The 23257-nt window shown below is 37.6% G+C and overlaps 1 protein-coding gene across 1 annotated transcript in view; it reads right to left on the reverse strand.

Moving 5' to 3' along the window:
* The window catches only part of LOC112051290 (inverted formin-2), a 117502-nt gene that overhangs the window by 23402 nt on the left and 70843 nt on the right, over positions 1-23257 (reverse strand). The window contains exons 4-7 of the mRNA XM_024089870.2: positions 4972-5080; positions 4227-4307; positions 3163-3322; positions 2514-2547 (exon numbers count right to left, since the gene is read on the reverse strand). Coding sequence (XP_023945638.2) covers positions 2514-2547; positions 3163-3322; positions 4227-4307; positions 4972-5073 — 377 coding nt within the window. The 5' untranslated portion in view covers positions 5074-5080. The remainder of the gene's footprint in view (positions 1-2513; positions 2548-3162; positions 3323-4226; positions 4308-4971; positions 5081-23257) is intronic.

Genomic DNA, 23257 nt, shown 5'->3' on the forward strand with positions numbered 1-23257 from the left:
AAGTCACTACGTTTTTATTTTTTGTTGGGAGTTGGGTTGGGGAGGCGCTTGACGCTGGCGTATCCAGACCCTGGTTTTTAGAAGTCCGACAGTGTCATTCGGCTTTTAATGATAATGATGAATGCACAGAATAAAGAATGAGTCTTTACAAACCGCACTGTGAATCCGGTGAAGCCCATAAAAAACCAACGTCTCTTTGACATCCGCATATTGTTGCTATCTAATACGATTTTTTTTTTTATAATTTGTATTTCACTAACAACAGTTACGTAAATTAATATCATAATAGACTAATATTCAATAACTACCTACCTATGAAAAAACTCCATCTTATTATATAAGTTTTTCTAAACAGTTTTTAAAATATTTAAAAATATAAGATTTATAAGACGCTTTGTGGCGTACTGACTCGAGAGTGTATTAAGTTTTTGAATTGGTATTTGGAATGGCTGCATCACTGCCGTGTCCTGTGCGCTCTGTCTACCTTTTATTCTTTAATCTGTGGATGAATAGAGCAAAATTGTAACTAGTATACCCTAGTCTTTACAAGGCTAGATAGCTCGTACCACACAAGTAGGTATTTCGAAACGATACAAGATAAAGAATCTGATTGACTAATAGTACAAGTTCGGCTTCGTTACACTAATTTGCTGTTTCGCTGCATCGATTACTGTCAATTTCGCCAGCTACGAGACTGATCACTTTATTTGAAGCCTGCGTTTTCACAACTGTATTTAATTAAATCAATAATTGATTAAATAAAGTTGTTATGTATAAATGTATGTTCATGTCATAAAATAAAATAAAAAAATCGGTTGTCTGTAAAGTCGGTTTACTGATGATAGTTGAACGTGACAACGTCATAAGAAAATACTGATGGAATGGTTGCATTTTTCAATAGAAGATGTTCGTTTTTCTAAAATACTGTTTAATAATCTTCATAGACTAGAATATACTTTATTTGTTGTAAAAAAAGTTGGCAACTCTAGAACGACGCATGACGTCATCTTTTTACGAGTGTTAATCCGGCTCCATCAAATTACAAGACGTTGTCACGTCAAAAAATTACTATTATTCCACTCATTATGACATTTTCATTTCGTGAAGTATAAAGATAAACGCACAAATTACAAAGATGACTAAAAAAACTGTCACCATCCCTACACAGAATAAAGGTCATACAGAACGAGTATTTACAAGCAGCATGGTGAAGCCGGTGAAACCTAAGAAAAGCAAAAATTTTTGTAATTTTAAATTTAACACTAACAACAATTACGTGAATTTATATTATTCAATAATTACCAATAAAAAATACTCCGTCTTATTTCTTTATTTTTGTGAACAGTTTAAATAATTATTTTTATTTTTTCAAATATTTAAAAACATAAGACGCCATTTTCCTTAAAATACATGCGACGCTTTGTGTCGAACTAACTCGAGAATGTCTCTATCTGCCTAATATTGATTAATCTGTACATCCCTATCAAACCGTCTAACTGCGAAGTATACACCATCAAACTAGACCACAGACAAAGTGCCCAAAACACTGGCGAATGGTTCAAAAGATCACAGAGTAATGGCAGGCTGGTCCGTGGCATTTAGTCCGAGCCAGTGTTCTCACAATGATGTAGCGATATTGTTTGGTCTACGGTCACGAACGGCTTGTAAAATATTATTGGGACGACGCATGTCATGTATTGGCGTTTAGAGAAAAAACTAAAACTAAACAACTATCTACCAAGTTCTAACATTTTGATGATTAATTCTTTTAAATACCTCGTTGGTCAAGTAGTTAGCCAATTTAGTTTCGGATCAAAAGTTCTGGATTCGAGTCCTCGGTCGTACTAATGATATTTTATACTAGAGTACTAGCATCAAAATTGAGGCGGACAAATGTGTATAATTGTCTTAATTTCATTTAGTCACTTATAAAACAACGTACGTTATTTAAACAAATAGTACCTAAATGGTTGTGTGTTCAGAAAGTGTAAAAACTATAAGTATATACATAAATATATAATGGAACTAAAGACAAAATTGTGCATGTGTGCGCACAGTGGTGTAGTTAAGGTCGGATTATTTTTTGAAGTGATTTTGTAGACACATAACCTGTCTATAGTATAAAATTATCATTGGGTCGTTTCTACTATGTAAAATTGAGTTTTTTTTTATCTAAGTTTTCAGTTATTAAAATACTCAGAGGAGTTCCTGGTGTTATAACCACGTAAAATCGTTTTTCTTTTATAAGGACGGAGGCCTGCCTGTAGTAGGCCTTAGAGTATATTCTAAGGCCTACTACATTACCTGGCCGCCCTCATTATTCATTATTACAATAATGATTATGAATGATTATTATAATAATGATTATAATAACGATCATGAATAATCTTTGCGTAGATAAAGAAGTATATAGACAGACAGAAAGCTTACATTACAAATAGAGATCGATTTAAATATGTATTCTGTAAGACATGGAGTCGACATAATTGAAAATAAAAAAAAATGTTTCTTACCTTAGATTACTAAGTGTTGGAAGTAGTCCAAGTCCTGAAAAAATTTAAAAAATATTAACCATAGATTTATAATACATAGATAGTGTGTAGTCACAGGATGCGTAAGCCGTTTTATGTGCCCCTAAATGGGAGCCCTTGACGCATCGCTACGCAACGATAAGTACGCTTGTGTGCGTGTCGGCGAGTGGTACGCCCACATAGCCACAGTAGTGGCTTACGTTTGGAGTGAAAAAATAGTGTTGCAGTTCTATATATTATTAGTCTAAGACTTTAACCCTTGCAAGCTGAAAAATTAGATGACGTGTATTTCTTGAATATATTGTAAGGGCTCAGTTTTAGTTATTTTAATTTTAATTATTTATACTACCATTTCCCTCCAATTAGTTGGAAAGACTGTGTTATGAGTGGATACGACAATATTCTAGCAGACGGGGATACCAGAATGCTAGCCGATGGGGATCGAATACCGGCATACCGTTGACCTATTGATCGGAACTGAAAGGGGTGATTTTCATCTTCATCCAAACAAGTTAGCCCGCTTCCATCTTAGATTTACACTTACCATCAGAGATTGTAGTCAAGGGCTAACTTGTCAATTGAATGATGCTGATGATGATGATATGATGATGATGATGATGATGGAACCCACCAATGAACTCGTTTCTAACTCGTATCCTGTCGGGAAGGCGCGGCGCGGAGATGATGAGGCAGTTGATGAAGGCCACGAGCGCGGTCTTGTAGTCGATGGTGGTAGCGCTCTTCAGCTCCTCCACCACCACCGTCAGACGGTAGCGGTCGCCTTTCAGAGCCTGTAAGTGACCATAAGCTTGGCAAATTCGTAAATAAATAAAATTAAAATAATTTAATGGGAGTGTCATCAACGAAATTGCCACGGGAATTATCGCTGGACATACATAAAAAAAAAACATACATACAGCCGGAGGTAGAACCTCCTCCTTTTTGGAAGTCGGTTAAAAATAGAAATTTGAATCACAATATTTCGTATTTTTTTTATGATTTATGAACAAATTTTTAAAACTGTAACTCTAAAAATGAAAGAATTTTCATACAAACTTTCAACCCCTATTTCATCATTTTATTTTCGCAATAAAAAGTAACCTTCTCCGTATTTTCAACCGGTCTTAAACTATGCCAAATTTCATTTGAATTCATTCAGTAGTTTCAGCGTGATGCTCGAATAACAAAAAAACACGGATAGACAGACAAAACAATCGAAAAAAAATATTTTTAGCTTCAGTATCGTATATACAATATCCTGCAAAAAAAAAAATTAAAATAGCTTCAATGTACAGAATGTACAGAATTTGACCTGTTACAGTTTTATTATAAGTTCTAGATGGCGCTAGTAGTACGTTTTTGGTAACGTTTGGTGTTACAAATGGTATAAGTAAAATCTCAAATTGCAAAGTAATGTATAGAATTGGTCCAGTTTTACTATAAGTATAGATAGATATAAATAAGCGACTCTGTTGTTTTGATGATAATAATTTTTCATGTAAAGGAGAAACCCAGTCTCCTTAAAAACTCGGGCGCAAATTATACAAAACGATACAAAGCTGAAAATTTGGATTTACACCATTAGAATCTTTGCCGAAAGGAGGCTTTAAAGGAGATGTCCGAAATTGGACCCACTTTTCAGAACGATACAGAAATAAAAATATGTACTAAAAATGATTTTTAGTCATAGTATACCTTGTATCTGTCAAGCGTGTCGACCGCCCGAGCGTAGCCATCCGCGTTGTATACACACAGCGCCGACAGTAACTCGAACACCTGGTAATTAAAACAGCATCATTATAGCAAACTGAAATTGAAAAATACACGTTAAATCACAAGGGTTGCAAAAAGGTAGTAAGATGAGTGCACAGTGGGGAAGCTCTGACCACTCATCTCATCAAGCAAAGGGTTGTAAAAGTAAGATTAGTGGACAAAGGGAGAACTACTCATTTCATTAAAGGATATTCTTTTGCAACCCCGGGAAAGATACAAATTATACCATATTTACATACAGTAAAATAGATCTAGGAATGTTCTTCGCAGATCTGGGATCCTCCCAATATACGCCAAGAATGGCTATGAGGAGTTTTAATCCAGATCCACGCAACTCTCCATACTTGCTCTGTGGATAGCGTCTGCTAGTAAATACATTTGTTACCTGTTTCTTGACAGCGGCAGTGGGATAGGTGAGCGCGGCCGCTAGCTTGCCGGCGTACTCTGCGTGCTCTACTATGTAGTCCACCCACGCGACTCTCCATACTTGCTCTGTGGATAGCGTCTGCTAGTAAATACATTTGTTACCTGTTTCTTGACAGCGACAGTGAGAGAGGTGAGCGAGCCGCTAGCTTGCCGGCGTACTCTGCGTGCTCCACTATGTAGTCCACACAAGCGCCTCTCCATACTTGCTCTGTGGATAGGTACTAGTATATACATTTGTTACCTGTTTTTTGACAGCGGCAGTGGGAGAGGTGAGCGCGGCCGCTAGCTTGCCGGCGTACTCTGCGTGCTCTACTATGTAGTCCAGACCCACGCGACTCTCCATACTTGCTCTGTGGATAAGGAGAAAGAATACATTATTAACAATTTTATCAAAGAGCTTTTTGAGTGACGTCATTTCTTTTTATTTTATATCGTTATCAGCCTATTGACACCACTGAAGGGCCAAGTTTCCATCTTTAGACCCACAACGTTGCTACAATGGAGGTTGGCGAGCTTAGGTTTTAAGGGTGATAAATTTTCTGTAACGACCATATCATAATATATTAATCATAATGACCGCGGTCGACGTCTCGACATGTTTTCCGAGGCACTATAGGGTGTAACATCATCAACATCCCAAAAAATGCAAAGTATCTCATTTCCCGACCCAGGATTCTTTTTTTTATTTTATTCTTTACTTATTTAAGTTAGCCCTAGACTACAATCTCACCTGATAAGTGATGATGCAATCTAAGATGGAAGCGGGCTAACTTGTTAGGAGGATGAAAATCGACAACTCTTTCGGTTTCTACATGTCTTTGTCGGTAGGGTGGTAAATATCCACGGCTGAACCCTCCCACCAGCCATACCTGGACCAATTAAGAAAACCTCAATCGGCCCAACCGGGGATGGAACCCAGAATCTCGTGACCCGTTGCTACATTAGCAACCACTGTACCCACGAGGCAATTGACGTCACCACGCCCTAAATTTGATCCCTCAACGCGATGCGGCGGCACGAAAGCCACAAAGGGACCGACTCGTAACTGCCCACGTGACGTAACTGTCTAAAGAAAGCTTTTTATTATTCCTGTCATACAAAAGGTCCTACTTTATTAATCCGTTAATATTTTAAAAGGTACAGCCGTGGGTGGAGTTGACAATTTCGGTTTAGTTTAATGGATACGCGCGACTTCGCTTGAGTGAAATTTGTTTTTTTATTACAAACTAGCGGAACCACGCGGTTTCACCCGCGTAGTTATCGTTCCCGTAGGAAAAACGGGATCGAATATAGCCTATAGCACTCGGGGATAGGGTAGCTTCCAAACAGTTAAAGATTTTTTCAAATCGGTTCAGTAATTTCTCCTCAATCAAATCTTTTCTCTTTATATTATTAGTGTAGATAACTTTCGTTTTACAAATGATGTACAAACAAACTGACTCTACAGTAAATCAGTAAAATATGGATGTCATGTTTGACAAAAAAAGAAGCTGTGTAACCTAATTCTTATAAAACATATTGTAAACTGGCATGATTGTTATACAAACTGAGTTTGTATAATTTACATTTTACCTAATAAATTGTTTTTTGTAATTTATAAAGCTATACTAATATTATAAAGCTGAAGAGTTTGTTTGTTTGTTTGATTGAACGCGCTAATCTCAGGAACTTTGGTCCGATTTGAAAAATACTTTCAGTGACAGACAGCCCATTTAACGAGGAAGGCTATTGGCAATTTATCCCCGTATTCCTAGAGAATGGGAACCACGCGAGTGAAACCGTGCGGCGTCATCTAGTCATACGATATTCCAAGTTGTATCCGTAAAAAATTGGCTCGTGTTTCTTCGATTTGGTCGATATTTATCTCAAAGACTATATACTTTTAATTTCTTCCCTGGTCGAGCTCATCTCAAAGACTATAAAACAGAAACCTGTTTTGTATTAATTGGTTTATTAATTTTAGAAGATTGCAGTGTTCTTTTTACGTGACACCTACTATACTATGAGCAATATTTTCTAAAATTTCGTCGCAGCGGTACACCTGGGCGTCCTTATAGGCAATGCTCAATGTGATCAACATAATAGGACAACTATGCCGGTCTACGGTACAAGTTATGAGAAGTTAGCGATATTAAAACTAAAATTTACAATGTCAAAGCTTGTTCACGGATCACACCAGCAAACAATCTGCGCAACATTAATAAGATCGGACATACGAGTATCATATGGATGATAAATTAAAAAAAAAACGTATGAGTAAGAGGTAAATTAAAAAAAAACGTATGAGTCTGGGCACTCTCTACAAAAGTAATAACTTAAAGTAATTGCTTTAATTGTTCGTTGCTAACGCTCTCATGATATACTGGCGTCGGGAGGAAAAGCCTGCGCTCGTGTGGGGCAGAGGGTAGGACTGCGCGGTCATCCGAGCGGGGCATCGCTACCCCCCGGGAGTGTTACGAACGAATTTGCCAAGCTATAGTTGAATCTAATTAATCATTGAATTCTCTATTGACGGAGAGATGAGAAGAACATTTTCACAGCATGCAACATAGAACTTTTAAAATAGTCTGTGATCGTAATAGCAGTCCGAAGTTTGCTCTGTCAAGTGCATGTGTCAAACGTACGAACGTCAGCTATAACGCATTAAGTTATCACCTTCAATAAATAAATAACTTAGGGGGAAATATTCTCTGAAGGCGTTGCTTATGAGACTCGAACCTTAGCTTAGAAATATTTATCTAATTGAGATCAATGGTCCCGTGACTATAGGACTTCAGATTCTCAGAGTGAGGTAACCTTGTAGCGACTCGTAAATCTAAGGAGGTAACCAATCAGAGACATCATCTACAAACTTTAGTCGTGTTTTGCAAACTTCAAAGATGTTAAACTTTAATGTAAATAGTACATTATACAAACGAAACAGTCTAGCGTTATTTAATGTATGTGCTGATCTGAATGTCGTTTCCGCGAACGCTTATGACTTATTCCACACAAAACAGGCAGTCAGCCTACGCGTTGTCTGAATGCCAACACCCGAGCCTGTTAACGGATAGTATCGGCAAACACTGCGCTTGCAGCAACACTTTTATATCCGTGGGGAAGGAGGATCTTTATTCATCCAACTGAATGGATGGGTGGATGGATGGTTTGGTCGTGGGTAGTAACTTTTCTACATAATCATGGAAGGCTAAATCGCTTGGCAGTACATTTGCCAGTAGGATGATAACTAGCAATGACAAAGTCTAAGACCAAAGTAGATCTGAGCCAATTTTAGAAAATTAATAATCCAAAATTGACCCTAGCTGAGAATGAGCCGTGATATCCGTGCTATAATAATATAAGAGCCGTGATAGCCCAGTGGATATGACCTCTGCCTTTGATTTCGGAGGGTATAGGTTCGAATCCGGTCCGGGTCGTGCACCTCTAACTTTTTAGTTGTGTGCATTTTAAGAAATTAAATATCACGTCTCTCAAGCGGTGAGGAAACCTGCATGAATTTTCTTAGCTATCTACGTGTGTGAAGACTGCCAATCTGCATTGGGCCAGCGTGGTGGTTTATTAGCCTAACCCGTCCCATTCTGAGAAGAGACTCATGCTCAGCATTAAGCCAAATATGGGTTGATATGATGGGAATCGAACCCAGGGCCTCTGTGTTGAAAACCACATTACCAAATGCATCAGAGTTGGTCGGTTGAGACGTCAAGCTTAAAATTGACGAATTCGAGTTTCAAACTGAGATTCCTACGAACGTGTCAGAGATAAAAAGTTTTGCACCATTTCTACGTGCGAGGCCAAAGATTATCTACTATAGACATGTTACATGCCTACAAATGACCGCAAGAAGTTATCCGAAGCTACTCCACTGAGCACGCACATGCACTACTTTGTGATTACATAATACATTTATGTCTATAATTATAGTTTTTACACCTCCTGAACACTCACAACATAACTCACAACATTGTAGTCCATATTAATATATTATCCTACTAATATTTTTTATCCAGAAAAAATCCATGGTTTCCCGAGATTTGCGAAACCTGATGATTTTGATGATATGAATGTTTGTTACTCTTTGATAGCTAAAAATTGGTATCGAGATATATTATAGCATAGATTAACACATAGGTTTTTATTCCGGAAAAATTCATGGTTTCCGAGGGATTTGTAAAAAACAAAATTCCACGCGGACGAAGTCGCTTGCGTCCGCTAGTTTGATTATATAACTTTCGAGACTAAATGAAATTAAGACAATTAGCCACTTTTGTCCGCCTCAGTTTCGACGCGCTAGTATCATATCTAATAGTATAAACTCTTTGTGCGAAGCTTCGTCTAAGTAAGGTATGTCTCTAGGCTATGACACGTACCTACAACAGAGGTGAGCTTCGTGAGAACAATCAAACTTATCACTTTCCACTCTCCAAGTTAGCAGAACGATGACGGGAGCATTTCTGAGAACGCACTCAGAGTAGATAGCTAAGTATTACCACGGGTTATTAATTATACAGTTCTTTATGACTCTCAATAACTCTTTATGTGACGTCATAAATGGGGTACTTGACTCTCTATGAATATTAATAATAAAGTGAAAAACACCTCATTCTTTGCTTCTTAATTGTCTAATAAGTTTTTTGCGATTTTGATCATGCTATTTATTTACTATTACAGCAACTTTTTTGACAATGCCTGGGACTTTGACAGCATAGATTTCGATTTTTGGATAACTTTTGGTTATATCCTAATCTATTGATGATGTTGGTCAATAAATTCGTTTTATTTAATCAAAAAATCGCCCTTTTTGGTAATATTTTAAATATACGAGTAGGTCTATGTACACTATATTATATATTTTTCTATATATACTGCATTTTATAGAAAAAGATCTGCCATCACGCATTGCAACAGCGTTGTCAGTCTCTCAGAAAGCCGGCACTATGGGCCGTTGAAATAGCAAATTGTCTGATAAAGAAAAGTTAAGAGACGATGGAAACAAACGCACTCAAGGATTGCCAGACATGTGATAGCTAAACTGTGGTGATATCGGCAAGTTTCGAGAACGCTTCGTATAAACATTTGAGATCGACCCGGGATGCAAATGCTGTGGATTGCTCCCGAGAATTGATAAACAATATGCTATGTTATAGATAGATTTCAGGAGGACGGAGATTGCAAAAATACCAATGTAGAATGGATACCTACTGATCTGTACCTACCAAAGCGTGCGTTTTGTAATAACTAGACCTTGTACATAGGTTTTCTGTGATAATACTAACTATTAAAAAAAGAATTTTCAAAATCTGTCCACAAATGACGGAATTATCGCTGGACATACATAAAAAAAAAAAACATACATACAGCCGAACGTAGAACCTCCTCCTTTTTGGAAGTCGGTTAATAATTAATGCATAATGTGAGTTTGTTTGCTACACTTTCACGCCTAAAACTACAAAACCGATTGAACAATTCTTTTACTAAAGGAAAGCTACATTGTCAGCGCATAACATAGGCTATATGTATGTATTTTATCCCCATATTCTCACGTAAACGAGAACCACGAGAAGTATGCGTATAAAAACGCAAAGCAACTTGCTTGTATGAGTAACTTAAAACCAATATTATTACCAAGACACTACCTCGTTGACCCGTGGTAGCCCAGTGGATATGACCTCTGCCTCCGATTCCGGAGGGTGTGGGTTCAAATCCGGTCCGGGGCATGCACCTCCAACTTTTCAGTTGTGTGCATTTTAAGAAATTAAATATCACGTGTCTCAAACGGTGAAGGAAAACATCGTGAGGAAACCTGCATACCTGTGAATTTTTACAATTCTCTGCGTGTGTGAAGTCTGCCAATCCGCATTGGGCCAGCGTGGTGGACTAACCTACCTAACCTAACCTAACCTCTCTCATTCTGAGAGGAGACTCGAGGTCAGCAGTGAGCCGAATATGGGTTGATATTGATGATGATGATAAACATAAACGCACAAATAACAAACGTATTAGTAATTTTGTTTGAACGTCCATAACAATCTAACGACCATTATGTACCTACGACGTCATTAGTTCGTACCATTTTGTATGGGGCGTTTTTCAGGGATCCGCAGTGGAGCAAATCTGATCCTTTATATGCCTGTAGCTCCGAAAGTAATGATCGCAGATACCCTGTTACTCTTACAAAATTGGTTTACTATTAGCATAATCTAATTACGTATCTCTTAATTTATATAGGTACAATTTAAAAAACTGTCATCATCCCTATTACCACATTAAATCATGACATAACATGACTTTTCAAAAGTGCTTGTAAACCACAAAACAGAAATCGCTAAAAGCTGACGTGTTGTGAACTAAGCGTAATTGAAATATTTTTTTTTTTCATTGAAAGAACGTAAGTTCAGTATTTTTATTATGAAACAACCAATAAACAACCTCCGTCTTTTGGTGGACATGAAACATGGCGTTCGCGTGACCCATCGTCAAGGCTGATTGACGATTAGTTAAACATTAAACCATCGGGGAAATTAATCTACTCCCACACAATCAAATTATTTGTACGGTTTGTTTTTCTTTGGCAGTTGAGTAACCTGGATGTAGCAACAAGTATAGGTAGTAGATATAGTATTAAACTAACAGTTTTTTCACTAAATGCACTCATTCAAAAAAATCTAAATTTTTGTATGTCGTTTGTTCCGGCTGATCTATGAAAAAGCCGAACCGTTTTGACGGAACTTTCACGGACAGATAACTGAAGTTATAGGAAGTAACATGAGTTCTATATCAAGCTATTTATAAGAGAGCTTATTTTACAGAGCTTCCTTAAACAAGTCTTGTTTTTTGACAAGGCTTGTTTAAGGAAGCTTCCTTTCAAGCTCTGTCTAAAAGACCATAAATTCACAAAATTGGAGTTGGAGAGTAAGAGTTAGTCAATATTCAATGCAGTTTCCTTCAAAAGCTATATCTAAAAGAGCTTAACTTACTTAACAGCTTCCTTTACAAGCTGTGGTTATAAGAACTAATTATTTCATAAGCTCTTTATACAAGCCTTTTTAAAGCTTAAATCACAAGTATATTTTGAAAAAGACAAAGATGTTTAATTTTGTTGTCAATTATTTAAAAAAGTTTACTTTAGAAGCTCTTCATAAAACGCCCTTTTCAAACTTTCTTTACAAAAAAAGTACTTCTGTTCATTAGCTTTTGATAGTTTCAAAAGCTTATAGAACAGAACTCCTTTTTTCTTCTAAAAATAAATAAAGCTGTATTTGTGTTGTTTTTTCAATTCGTTAAAAATAAAGAGGAGGCAGAACAAATTGGATAATTCACTATTAATCGTAACAATAATCATGGTTCGTGGTCTAACATTATCTATGGGATAATCCATGGTGTGTTGGCGGAATAATGCCAAGGTTACGATGTCTGATATAATTGGCTACGGCTGTATTAAGCTATAGATTTATGATCTCGATTATGCCCTGGAGAAGTAACTTGATGATATTCATTACGAACTTTGAAACAAGATGATTTATAATGCAAATAGTTAGCTTCTAAAGTCAAGCTTTATTATAGTTGTGTTTTGTTTACTACTGCTGTTGCTCGCGGCTTTGCTCCCGTTTTTTTTTTAAATTTAATGTCTGACTAATGTCTGACTAGAGCCGTGATAGCCCAGTGGATATGACCTCTGCCTCCGATTCCGGAGGGTGTGGGTTCGAATCCGGTCCGGGGCACCACCAACTTTTCTGTTGTGTGCATTTAAAAAAAATAAATATTACGTGTCTCAAACGGTGAAGAAAAACATCGTGAGGAAACCTGCATACAAAAGAATTTTCTTAATTCTCTGCGTGTGTCAAGTCTGCCAATCCGCATTGGGCCAGCGTGGTGGACTATTGGCCTAATCCTTCTCATTCAGAGGAGACTCGAGCTCAGCAGTGAGCCGAATATGGGTTGATAACGACGACGACGATATCCAGAGATTACTCACAATACAACAAACGTTACCTCTTTGTAATATTACAATGATAGTAGTCCACCACGCTGGCCCAATGCGGATTGGCAGACTTCACACACGCAGAGAATTCAGAAAATTCTCTGGCATGCAGGTTTCCTCACGATGTTTTCCTTCACCGTTAGAGACACGTTATATTTAATTTCTTAAAATGCACACAACTGAAAAGTTGGAGGTGCATGCCCCGACCGGATTCGAACCCACACCCTCCGGAACCGGAAGCCGAGGTCATATCCACTGGGCTATCACGTATCCACTCTCTAATCTCTGGATATACTGAATTGATTTTGATAATTCACCACTGGAAAGCCACGTTTATTTGCGAGAGTTGTAGGCTGTATTTTATCCCCGCATTATCACGGGAACGGGAACTACGCGGGTAAAACCTTGAAGCGTCGGCTAGTATTCAACAATAATTAAACAGCACGTAAATATGCAAAGGTACTGGTATCAGTGTTCAGAGTCACATATTTCGAATGGCCTCATGGCAAGGTCCTCCCAATTTGGTTAGGTCGACGGGACAGCATCGTGCCCTTAGCGGCGACTCTGTAATGCTATGATTGAAAGTGCGTAGTACGATACTTCCGGCTTGCTGGAAATACTAGTATGAGTAAACTTTACTCCTTGTAGTGTTTGTGTCTACTAAATAGATACCTACAATACTACTGCCATCAACCCATATTCGGCTCACTGCTGAGCTCGAGTCTCCTCTCAGAATGAGAGGGGTTAGGCCAATAGTCCACCACGCTGGCCCAATGCGGATTGGCAGACTTCACACACGCAGAGAATTAAGGTAATGCTCTGGTAAATTCTCTGTTATGCAGGTTTCCTCACGATGTTTTCCTTCACCGATTGAGACACGTGATATTTAATTTCTTAAAATGCACACAACTGAAAAGTTGGAGGTGCATGCCCCGGACCGGATTCGAACCCACACCCTCCGGAATCGGAGGCAGAGGTTATATCCACTGGGCTATCACGGCTCTGCTACACACACTAAAAATTAAAGGAAGGAGAAATGAGCCAGTGATTTGCTTATCTTATAGTAAGGACGAGGGTTCTTACACTGTATGCGCGGTGCACAGTGGTATGCGTGGTGGATTTACATGACGGAGGTCCTGGGTTCGATCTCCGGTGTGGCAGATTGAGGTTTCTTAATTGGTACCGACAAACGTACCGCCAAGCTATTACACGTTCCGGTACGATGTCGTGTAGAAACCGAAAGGTGTGTGGTTTTTCATCCTCCTCCTAACAAATTAGTCCGCTTCCATCTTAGATTGCATCATCACTTACCATCAGGTGAGATTTTAATCAAGGGCTAACTTGTAAAAAATAAAAAAAAATATATAGATTCGTAATGAGTCATTAGGTTAAGTACACAGTGCATTTTCGCATATATGAAGCACAAGCCACTGACAATATACCTATCTATTTATCTATTTATGTAGGTAGGTATGTATAACGGTCACGGTGACACGTGACGGCGGTGTCACGCCGGCGTCACTCTGCCGTGTAATTGTGCGGTCGCCGTGGCAGCTGCCGTCACAGATACGACGAACACCTCACAGAGACTACCTCACTTTATTTATATACTTACTTGATATACTAGGTCTGGACCGCGGATGCGAATGGACTGTTCTAAATCTAAAGCTTTAAGCTACCAAGGGCTTGTATTAGCGATTATGGTGATGAAAATTTTATTGATGTGTAGCTTAGCTACATTACAGCTTCGCTTAGCTTTTCTAACTCATCATCTCCTTACCCTTATCCCACTTAAGTGGGGTCGGAAAAATATGTCAATCTTTTCCATACGTCTCTATTACTCGTCAACTCATCATCCACTCCTTTTACACACATGTCCTCTTTCACACAATCCAACCATCTCTTCTTTGGCCTTCCTCTCCTCTTATGACCTTCCACTTGCACATTCAAAATTTTTCTAGTAATATGACTTTCCTCTCTACGCATTACATGTCCATACCAAGCTAACCTTCTACTCCTCAATTTTTCTGTCACTGGCGCCACCTTCAGACTTCCTCATATATACTCATTCCTTATCTTATCTATTCTTGTCACACCACACATCCATCTCAACATACGCATTTCGTTCACATGCATTCGTTTACTATCCATCCCTTTCACCGCCCAACATTCATTGATCGGTAGTTAGAAAAGCTTAGCTTTTCTAACTACCGAATATAATATGCGGGGCATTATGTTTGACTTTTTTCGTGTGTAGGTATATCTGTCTGCAGCATGGTAGCACTGAACATAAATGGACCAATTATGATGCGGTTTTTGTTGAAAGCTGACCCGATATCGACTGATTTCCTTATTCATATCAATTTATGAAAGAACTAGCTGACGCCGCGCGGTATTACCCGCGTGGTTCCCGTTCCTGTAGGAATAGGGGGATAATATATAGCCTATAGCCTTCCTCGATAAATGGGCTATCTAGCACAGAAAGAATTTTTCAAATCGGACCAGTAATTCCTGAGATTAGCGTGTTGAATCAAACAAACAAACAAACAAACTCTTCAGCTTTATTATATTAGTATAGATTATTCTTTTAAATATAATTAGATACATAGGTACCTACAATAATACTTGGACTAATTTTAGACAAAACATTCTTAGAACTTTATAGCTACTTAGGTATACATTTCTGATGGAAAACCCTATGACAAGCGGTTGATAAGATAAAAAGTAACTTACTTATACCTATTTGGGACAAGTAGAACTTTTGCTTTTTCTTTCATTCCATTTACTTTCATTATTTGTGTGATTACTCCTTGAAATATAATTATCATGTACATCATACCTAGGGGACTAATCTTAAAACGAAAATTACTTTTAAACATAAGAGCTACATAAGTATACAGTACATTTACATTGGAAAACCCTATGACCAGCGGTTACCAAGATAAATAAGTAACTTACTAAGTATTTGGGACAAGTAGAACTTTTTCCTTGGATGTAGATAAGATTAGGTATTTCATGTATCACTTAAATACTTAGATTTTTCTATGAGCAAGCAATTTCTCGGTATATAGGATCATATTAGGTTATAAGACTATGTTTCCGGTAACTTAACATAAAAAATAGATGAATCATGGCTTACATAAATGAATTTTAACCTTGTCGAAACTTTATCAAAATTGCTGCCTGATTCACTATAAAGGACACTTCAACACGATAAAGGAAAAGCTTTTCCAGTCTACTGTACTGTATTTTTTTTTCTATATCGTCACTTGACAGCAGATGAGATCGCAGCTAACTTGGCGTAATCATCATTCAATTGACTAAAAGAAGTAGGTGAAACAAATTTTGACGGCCTCCGTGGCGCAGTGATATGCGCGGTGGATTTACAAAACGGAGGTCCTGGGTTCGATCCCCGGCTGGGCAGATTGAGATTTTCTTAATTAGTCCAGGTCTGGCTGGTGGGAGGCTTCGGCCGTTGCTAGTTACCACCCTACCGGCAAAGACGTACCGCCAAGCGATTTAGCGTTCCGGTACGATGCCGTGTAGAAACCGAAAGGGGTGTGGATTTTCATCCTTCTGCTAACAAGTTAGCCCGCTTCCATCTTAGACTGCATCATCACTTACTATCAGGTGAGATTGTAGTCAAGGGCTAACTAGTAAAAAAAAAAAATGTCAAATAAGGGAAAGAAAATTTTCAATAAGCAATTTTTAGGTAGGTACCTAGTACCACAGTAATATTAAGTACTACCCACATACTTATACCAGGGGGTATCACCTAAGGGGCCGGACACATCACCGAGAGGTCGAGGTTCGATCCCCGGCCGTGGTCTTTTTCGACTTATTGGAGGGGATCGGGTATATAAAGATGTGGCATGGCATGGCAATGATAATTTTTTTTTAAAAAAGTTAGATAAATAATTAAAAAAACATAAGCACAGACAAAGCTCAGATACAGTTTATTATATACGTAATAGAGGTTCTCTGAACACGCTTCAGTGGTTAACTAAATCGACCTTGGTTCGCGCTTCTGAACTAACACGCACTTAATAATTAAGCTCAGAAAATAATAATACATTATCCATGTGAAGTACAAATTTATACATATAACTAGCTGATGCCCTCGTCTTTGTCCGCGTGAAATCGGATTTTTGCTATTGTTTTATTGAAGGCGATTTCAATGCAAAAAATACGGATTCCTACCGCAGGACATCGAAACAATAGTACTTTTTTGCTCCTATTTATTTATTTTTATTTTTTAACAATGTTTAAAAAATACCAAATGTCAAAACATTATTATAGAAAAAAAACATTCAATCCACCCGATGTGGGGTAGTGCCCAAAAAACCGGTGGTCAGGGCTCCAGCGTGAAGAACCTCTTCACAATACGCGCCGTCTCAAGAGTCACTGCCTTCTGTATCCGACTCTTGATCCAACAGTTAAGTGAAAGCTTCTTAAGATGTTGGTCGAAGCTTTCGCTATAAGACCATTGACTGAAAAGACTATTGGTATATTGACTGCGTAGGTACTCAATATTTCACATGGCGGTAATATCGTTAACTATTACCGCCATGTGAAATATTGAGTTATATTGAGTTAACGTTATTGTTAACTATACCATGACTTAGCTCAACGAGTCGCTAAGCTGAAGTGGCAATAGGCAGGCGACATAGTTCAAAGAGCCGATGGACGACGCACCGGAAAGCGCAGTGTTGGACAACCTCCCACTAGGTGGATCGAATACATCAAGCGGGTTACAGGGAGCCACTGGATGCTGGCTATTCAAGACCGTTGTATTTGAAAGTCCATGCAAGAGGTCTATGTCCAGAAGTAGACGTCCATGGGCTGATAGTGATTTGATGATGATGAATACGGAACCTTAAAAACGTCTAAAGAACAGGAGTTTATATTTTGATTATAATAACATGTAGATCGTTTTTATCCATAGCTCAGTTCCATGTTAATCCCGATCTTGTTCTAGTTGAGCGACACATCAATGGTTGTATTTAACGGAGGTCATCGGGGTCGTGATGGGGTTTACTTACAATCTCAGCTCTAGAAACCGGATCGTTGAACCCTATCCGTCTGTGTATCAATTACTTGGCGACTATTCTGTGAAACAGCACGTTCGTTGGTTGATTCAACGTTGAATTTTGAGTAGGTAAGATTAATAAATGAAACGGTGAAGAAAAACATCGTGAAGAAACCTGCATAACAGAGAATTTTCTTAATTCTCTGCGTGTGTGAAGTTTGCCAATCCGCATTGGGCATTGGCCTAACCCCGCTCATTCTGAGGGGAGACTCGAGCTCAGCAGTGAGCCGAATATTGGTTGATAACGACGAAGATTAATAGAAAATAAGTCATTTCCATATTTTAGAACTTACTATTATATAAGTTTCTTGGATCACACATGAAGAGACAAAGTAAGTTTTACCTAGTTCATTTAGATACATTACATACATTGTATAGTTTCTTAAAAATAAGAAACTCTGTAAATAAGAAACGAAACAATGTACGAAATAGTAAACATAAAAATATGTTTTGTAATTAAGTATTGATGCTAATGATAATAACTTAAACCACAAACGAAATTGTTAAAACCATAAACATTGCTTTAAATACTGGCGGAAGCTAAGCGAAGCCACAAAAAACACATGCGCGAAGCCTACTCGTATAATATTAACTTTTCTACATTTTACATCATTTTACGTACTTATTTATAAGTTAATAGCTGCATCAGCATCGTCACGTTATACAGAATAAATAAAACTATGGCGGTCCCAACCTTGAATAAACTAAATAATATGTCGTATTGTCAAATTAAAGAAAGAAAGAATAGTTTATTCATAATACACATCATACAATGGAAAGAGAAAATAAAACAATAATTAAAATACAATGCGACTAGCATGATGTGATCCTAAAATCAGTGATTGCATCAGCATTGTTAGGTTGTATACTTAGAGACTACGCTCGTAAAACATCTCGTAAGTTCGCAAATTTCAAAAATCACTTTGAAAAAATAAACAGTATGGCTACTAAATGACCACAATCCTAATAAAATTGCTATTTCATAACACAGATTTGTTTTTAATGGAACAATTAATTTATTTAATAAGATATGTTCATAAATCTTTCTTACTATAATAACATTATTTTATGAAAAGCCTGAAGTCCGCAAATTTGTTAACGGACGCACGAAGCATCGTATATCACGAAATAGGTGATTATAGCTTTAATTATTTCCAACCTTAAATAAATAAAATAACATAAGGTTGATGATGTACCTAAAGTTAATTTACTCGTAAGTTCATCGCTGCGTCAGCGTTGCTAGATTGTACAGAATATTGCATGTGAAACATCTTATAGCCTGCAGCCCACAGATTTGTCAACGGACGGACGGAGTATCGGATAGCGCAGATTGGCGGGAAATCGCGAGTTGACGCTCTTTAACTGCGTCTAGAACGGAAGGCGTCATCATAACCCATTTGGTTTGAGAGTAATCGGTAAAGCTGGCGACACACTCGTCACATACTGGCAATACGCCCCGCAGTTTCACCCATAATATTCCCTTTGGAATATGTACTGAAAAAAATCTTGGAACGCCATACTTAAAATACGTAGCAAACTACACACTAAATACACTTGTAACCGCCACCATTTTCTTTATAAGCTCCATATGCATGGTGTTGCTTCTAAATGGCACAGTAAACTATTGTAAGTATACATCATCTATATTACGTATGCTGCACCCGTGGTTAATAATAATTTGCAAGCTCCCGTAAATAGCTCATAAGTTGCATATTTTTCTCAGTACGGAGATACAATATATATACACTCACAAATAGATAACGTGTCTTTCTATTGGTAAAAGAATTTTCAAAATTGGTTCGGTAGGTTCTATAACCTCACAAACTACCTCTATAAAATATTTAAATAAAAGTTCGTGAACTTAATTTCGGATTACTGAAGACTTATTAAGCTTGAACATTTACGTAAGAGATAATAAGCTTCAGCAAATCTATCATTAGTATCCGCTAAGTCTATACTAATAAACATAAAGAAGATATAGATGGAATATTTGATTTTTTGATTGCATAGAATATGGATGATGACAGTTTTTTTAATTGTATATTAATTAGGAGTATGCTTATATTAAGGCAACTTTGTAAAAGTAACAGGAAGTCCTGAACTTGTGACTACAGGATGTAGGGTTAAGGAATTGCTTGACGATCGATCAACACTCCCCGTTCTCTGCTCGTGTTGTTCTCCCTGTCTAGCCAAATTCGGTCAGTTCCTATTAGAGCAGCTTTGGATACTCGTTCTTCTTCTTATTTATTTTTTATTCCCATAATCCCACAGGAATGGGACCGCAGGGTTCTTGTATAGGCGGTGAATTAGTGTCGCATTCCTTAAGTCCAATTGCTCAAGCGCCAGTACATCGGCATAGTGACACAGACCTTGCGAGCGGGACCGGTTGCTTGCGCAAGCTGCAAGCTTCTGGCGACCTTTGCAACCAGATCGTGTATCGGTTACTTCTGATCTGTATTATATCGTCTGTGTAATCCATCATCGTCATCATTAGATTATACTATTGTGTTTGCTTAGAGACATGATAGCCCAGTGGATGTGAGCTCTGCCTTCGATTCGGTGGGCGTAGGTTCAAATCCGGTCGGTAATGATGAAGGAAAAACATCTCGAGGAAACCTGCATAGATGAGAATTTTCTTAATTCTCTGCGTGTGTGAAGACTGCCAATCCGCATTAGGCCAGCGTTGTGGACTATTGGCCTTACCTCTCTCATTCTGAGAGGAGACTCTTGCTCGTGAGTCGAAAAATGGATTGCTAATGTTGAATGACGATGATTGTGTTTGCTTTACAATATTATTCATTATCGATCTATTTTTAACGGCCCATTACAAAACCGGTTCTCTCCTCTAGAGGGGTCACGATATTAGACCAGTGGCTAGAGTCAGATATAATTAGTCCTATCACGCTGCTCCTACTTTTAGGGTTCAGTAGTCCACAAGGAACCAAAAGCAAAGTCCAAAGCATTCGATTGTATTGACCATAACACTCTTTTACTTAACTTAAGCCACTATGGCATAAAAAGTGTTGCACTTGATCTCATCGCCTCTTATCTTAGTGATAGTACACAAAAGGTATAAATGATTCAAAGTCGCGCGGTTTTTGGGCAACACAATGGGCGTCCCACAGGGTTCAATTCTGGGTCCTTTTCTATTCCTAGTATACATAAACGATTTACCACCATTGCCATGTCAGCAGCATCTGTGAGATAGTACTGTTTGCTGAAGACACATCCTTAATCTTTAAAACTGACAGAAGTAAAGATAAATCCGACGATGTAAACCGTGCCACATCTCTTGTGTAAGTATGCATGTACCTATATGTAAAGTGGGGATGATTTTCAGCTTCGCGAATTGTCGAGCTACGTCAGTGGCTTTGGTACAATAGTTAGCATACAGATAGTATACATAGTTAAAATATAGTGCGGTGCATTGAATAGCCGAAATATTTAGACATGTCGATAAAACATTAACGAGCTCTGCATTAAAACCTGACCATAGTCGATGGACCGTGACGCATTGGGGTCAATCGGGACGTTTGGCTCTACGCCCCATAACGGTCGCATACGATGGACACAACAGACTATTGTTTTTTGTTTGATTCGTATCTAGGGTTGGGCAATACAATACCTTTTATCGATGATTTTTTTATTTCAAAAAAGAAAACACAAACAAATACATAATGGTTCATAATAATAATCAGGGCGGAGATAATCTGGTTAAAACCGAAAAGGAAAAAGTTTTAAAATACTTGGACCTCGCTCACAAGATTACCGCCATGTGGAATATTGAATCAACTAATGTTGTTCCGATAGTTGTTTCAGTCAATGGTCTTATATCTAAAAGCTTCGACCAACACCTTAAGGAACTTTCATTTAACTGTTGGATCAAGAGTCGGATACAGAAGGCAGTAATTCTTGAGACGGCGCGTATTGTGAGGAGGTTCCTCACTCTGGACTGGAGCCCTGACCACCGGTTGCTTGGGCACTCAAATGTCAGCGGGAGGGTTGTTTTTTTTTATATATTTTTAATAGGTTTTTAGTTTTGTATTTTATTTTTATATCAACATTGTTAAATATTAAAAAAGGTCTAATAAATAAATAAGATATATACAATTACCTACTAATACTCGTATTATAAACAGGTAACTTTATGGTATTGTTTGATTAATTTTCAAGATTTCCAGAACGGATTTTGAAAACTCTTTTACCCACTCACTCACTCGACAGCGTTTTTATTGTTTTAAATTTCATAGGCTATATTTTAACTCTGTATTCTCACGTGGACGGAAACTACACGGCGCAACACAAAACATTAAAATAACTGAATAAACAAACTTTTTATCAAACCGATCCATTAATTTCGTCACGATTGAATCCGTAACTGTGGTCAAATCGAAACGCGTTCCGTCCCATTAAACAGTTAAACACTTTAAATACCATTAAACAATGATACATATTAAATCATGCGTTCGCTCTAACAGGTTACTTTAGCAAGGCTAATCGTATTTGCATAGCCGTTTGGCATGTAAAGTGGAATAAATTGACGATTATTTGCACTTTTAGCGCTCGAACAAAGCGTTGTTCCAATGACCCGATAAAAACATTTGTTACTATTTTTGGATCGGCTTCTAATTAAGTTTCCGATATAGAGAACTTAAAATTATGGTAAGCTAGCTTTTGGCGGCAGCTTCGCTTACGTCAATTTAGGATACTGCGCTTAATGTATCTACTGCATACACCCAAACAACGAACGATGATTTTAAGTGTCCTATGTTTTTTTTTAATAAATAAATAATATAAATATATATATATGTGTGGCACCTTAACTCCTAAACGGACGGATTATTTTATAAAGCTATTAAAATAGAGGTTTTTTATACCTGTGTATGGCTTTCTAATGCTTTAAACGTATGGAATATGGATTATTCGATAACGCTTACAAGAGAGAGAGAGAGTTTAGCATGCAAATATGTAAGTATGCAAAATGCAAAAGCCAATCGGCTAAGCAAATCTGAAATTATCAGCATTTTGTTTAAAAGAAATTTTGGATGGAGATAGTTTTTCAAAATTTAATTTATATTATTTCCTAGAAATAAACCCCGGAAACCCCAAACCTACGGAACCCTTATATTACATGTTGTATTAATTAACACTGATTACTTCTTAATTATATACTTTATACTTAAGATCATAAAATAATACAATGTAAACGTAATAAATAACATTTTACTACATTGTGTAAATAAAACGAGTTTTTATTGTATTCAATCGATCAATTTATGTCAACAGAATGCCGTTGTTCTAGCAAAGGTAAGAATGCATTTCCTTGCTAAAAAAACCGAGTAAGCATATATTTTGTTGGAATCTGGTATATTATTAATAACAAACTTGTTTTGGCTTGCGGCTGTATAACTTTATAACGACTAGCGGACGCCCGCGACTACGTCCACCTGGAAACCCTTT

Source organism: Bicyclus anynana, chromosome 22 (genome assembly GCF_947172395.1).
Source record: "Bicyclus anynana chromosome 22, ilBicAnyn1.1, whole genome shotgun sequence".
Classification (NCBI taxonomy): Eukaryota; Metazoa; Arthropoda; class Insecta; order Lepidoptera; family Nymphalidae; genus Bicyclus; species Bicyclus anynana.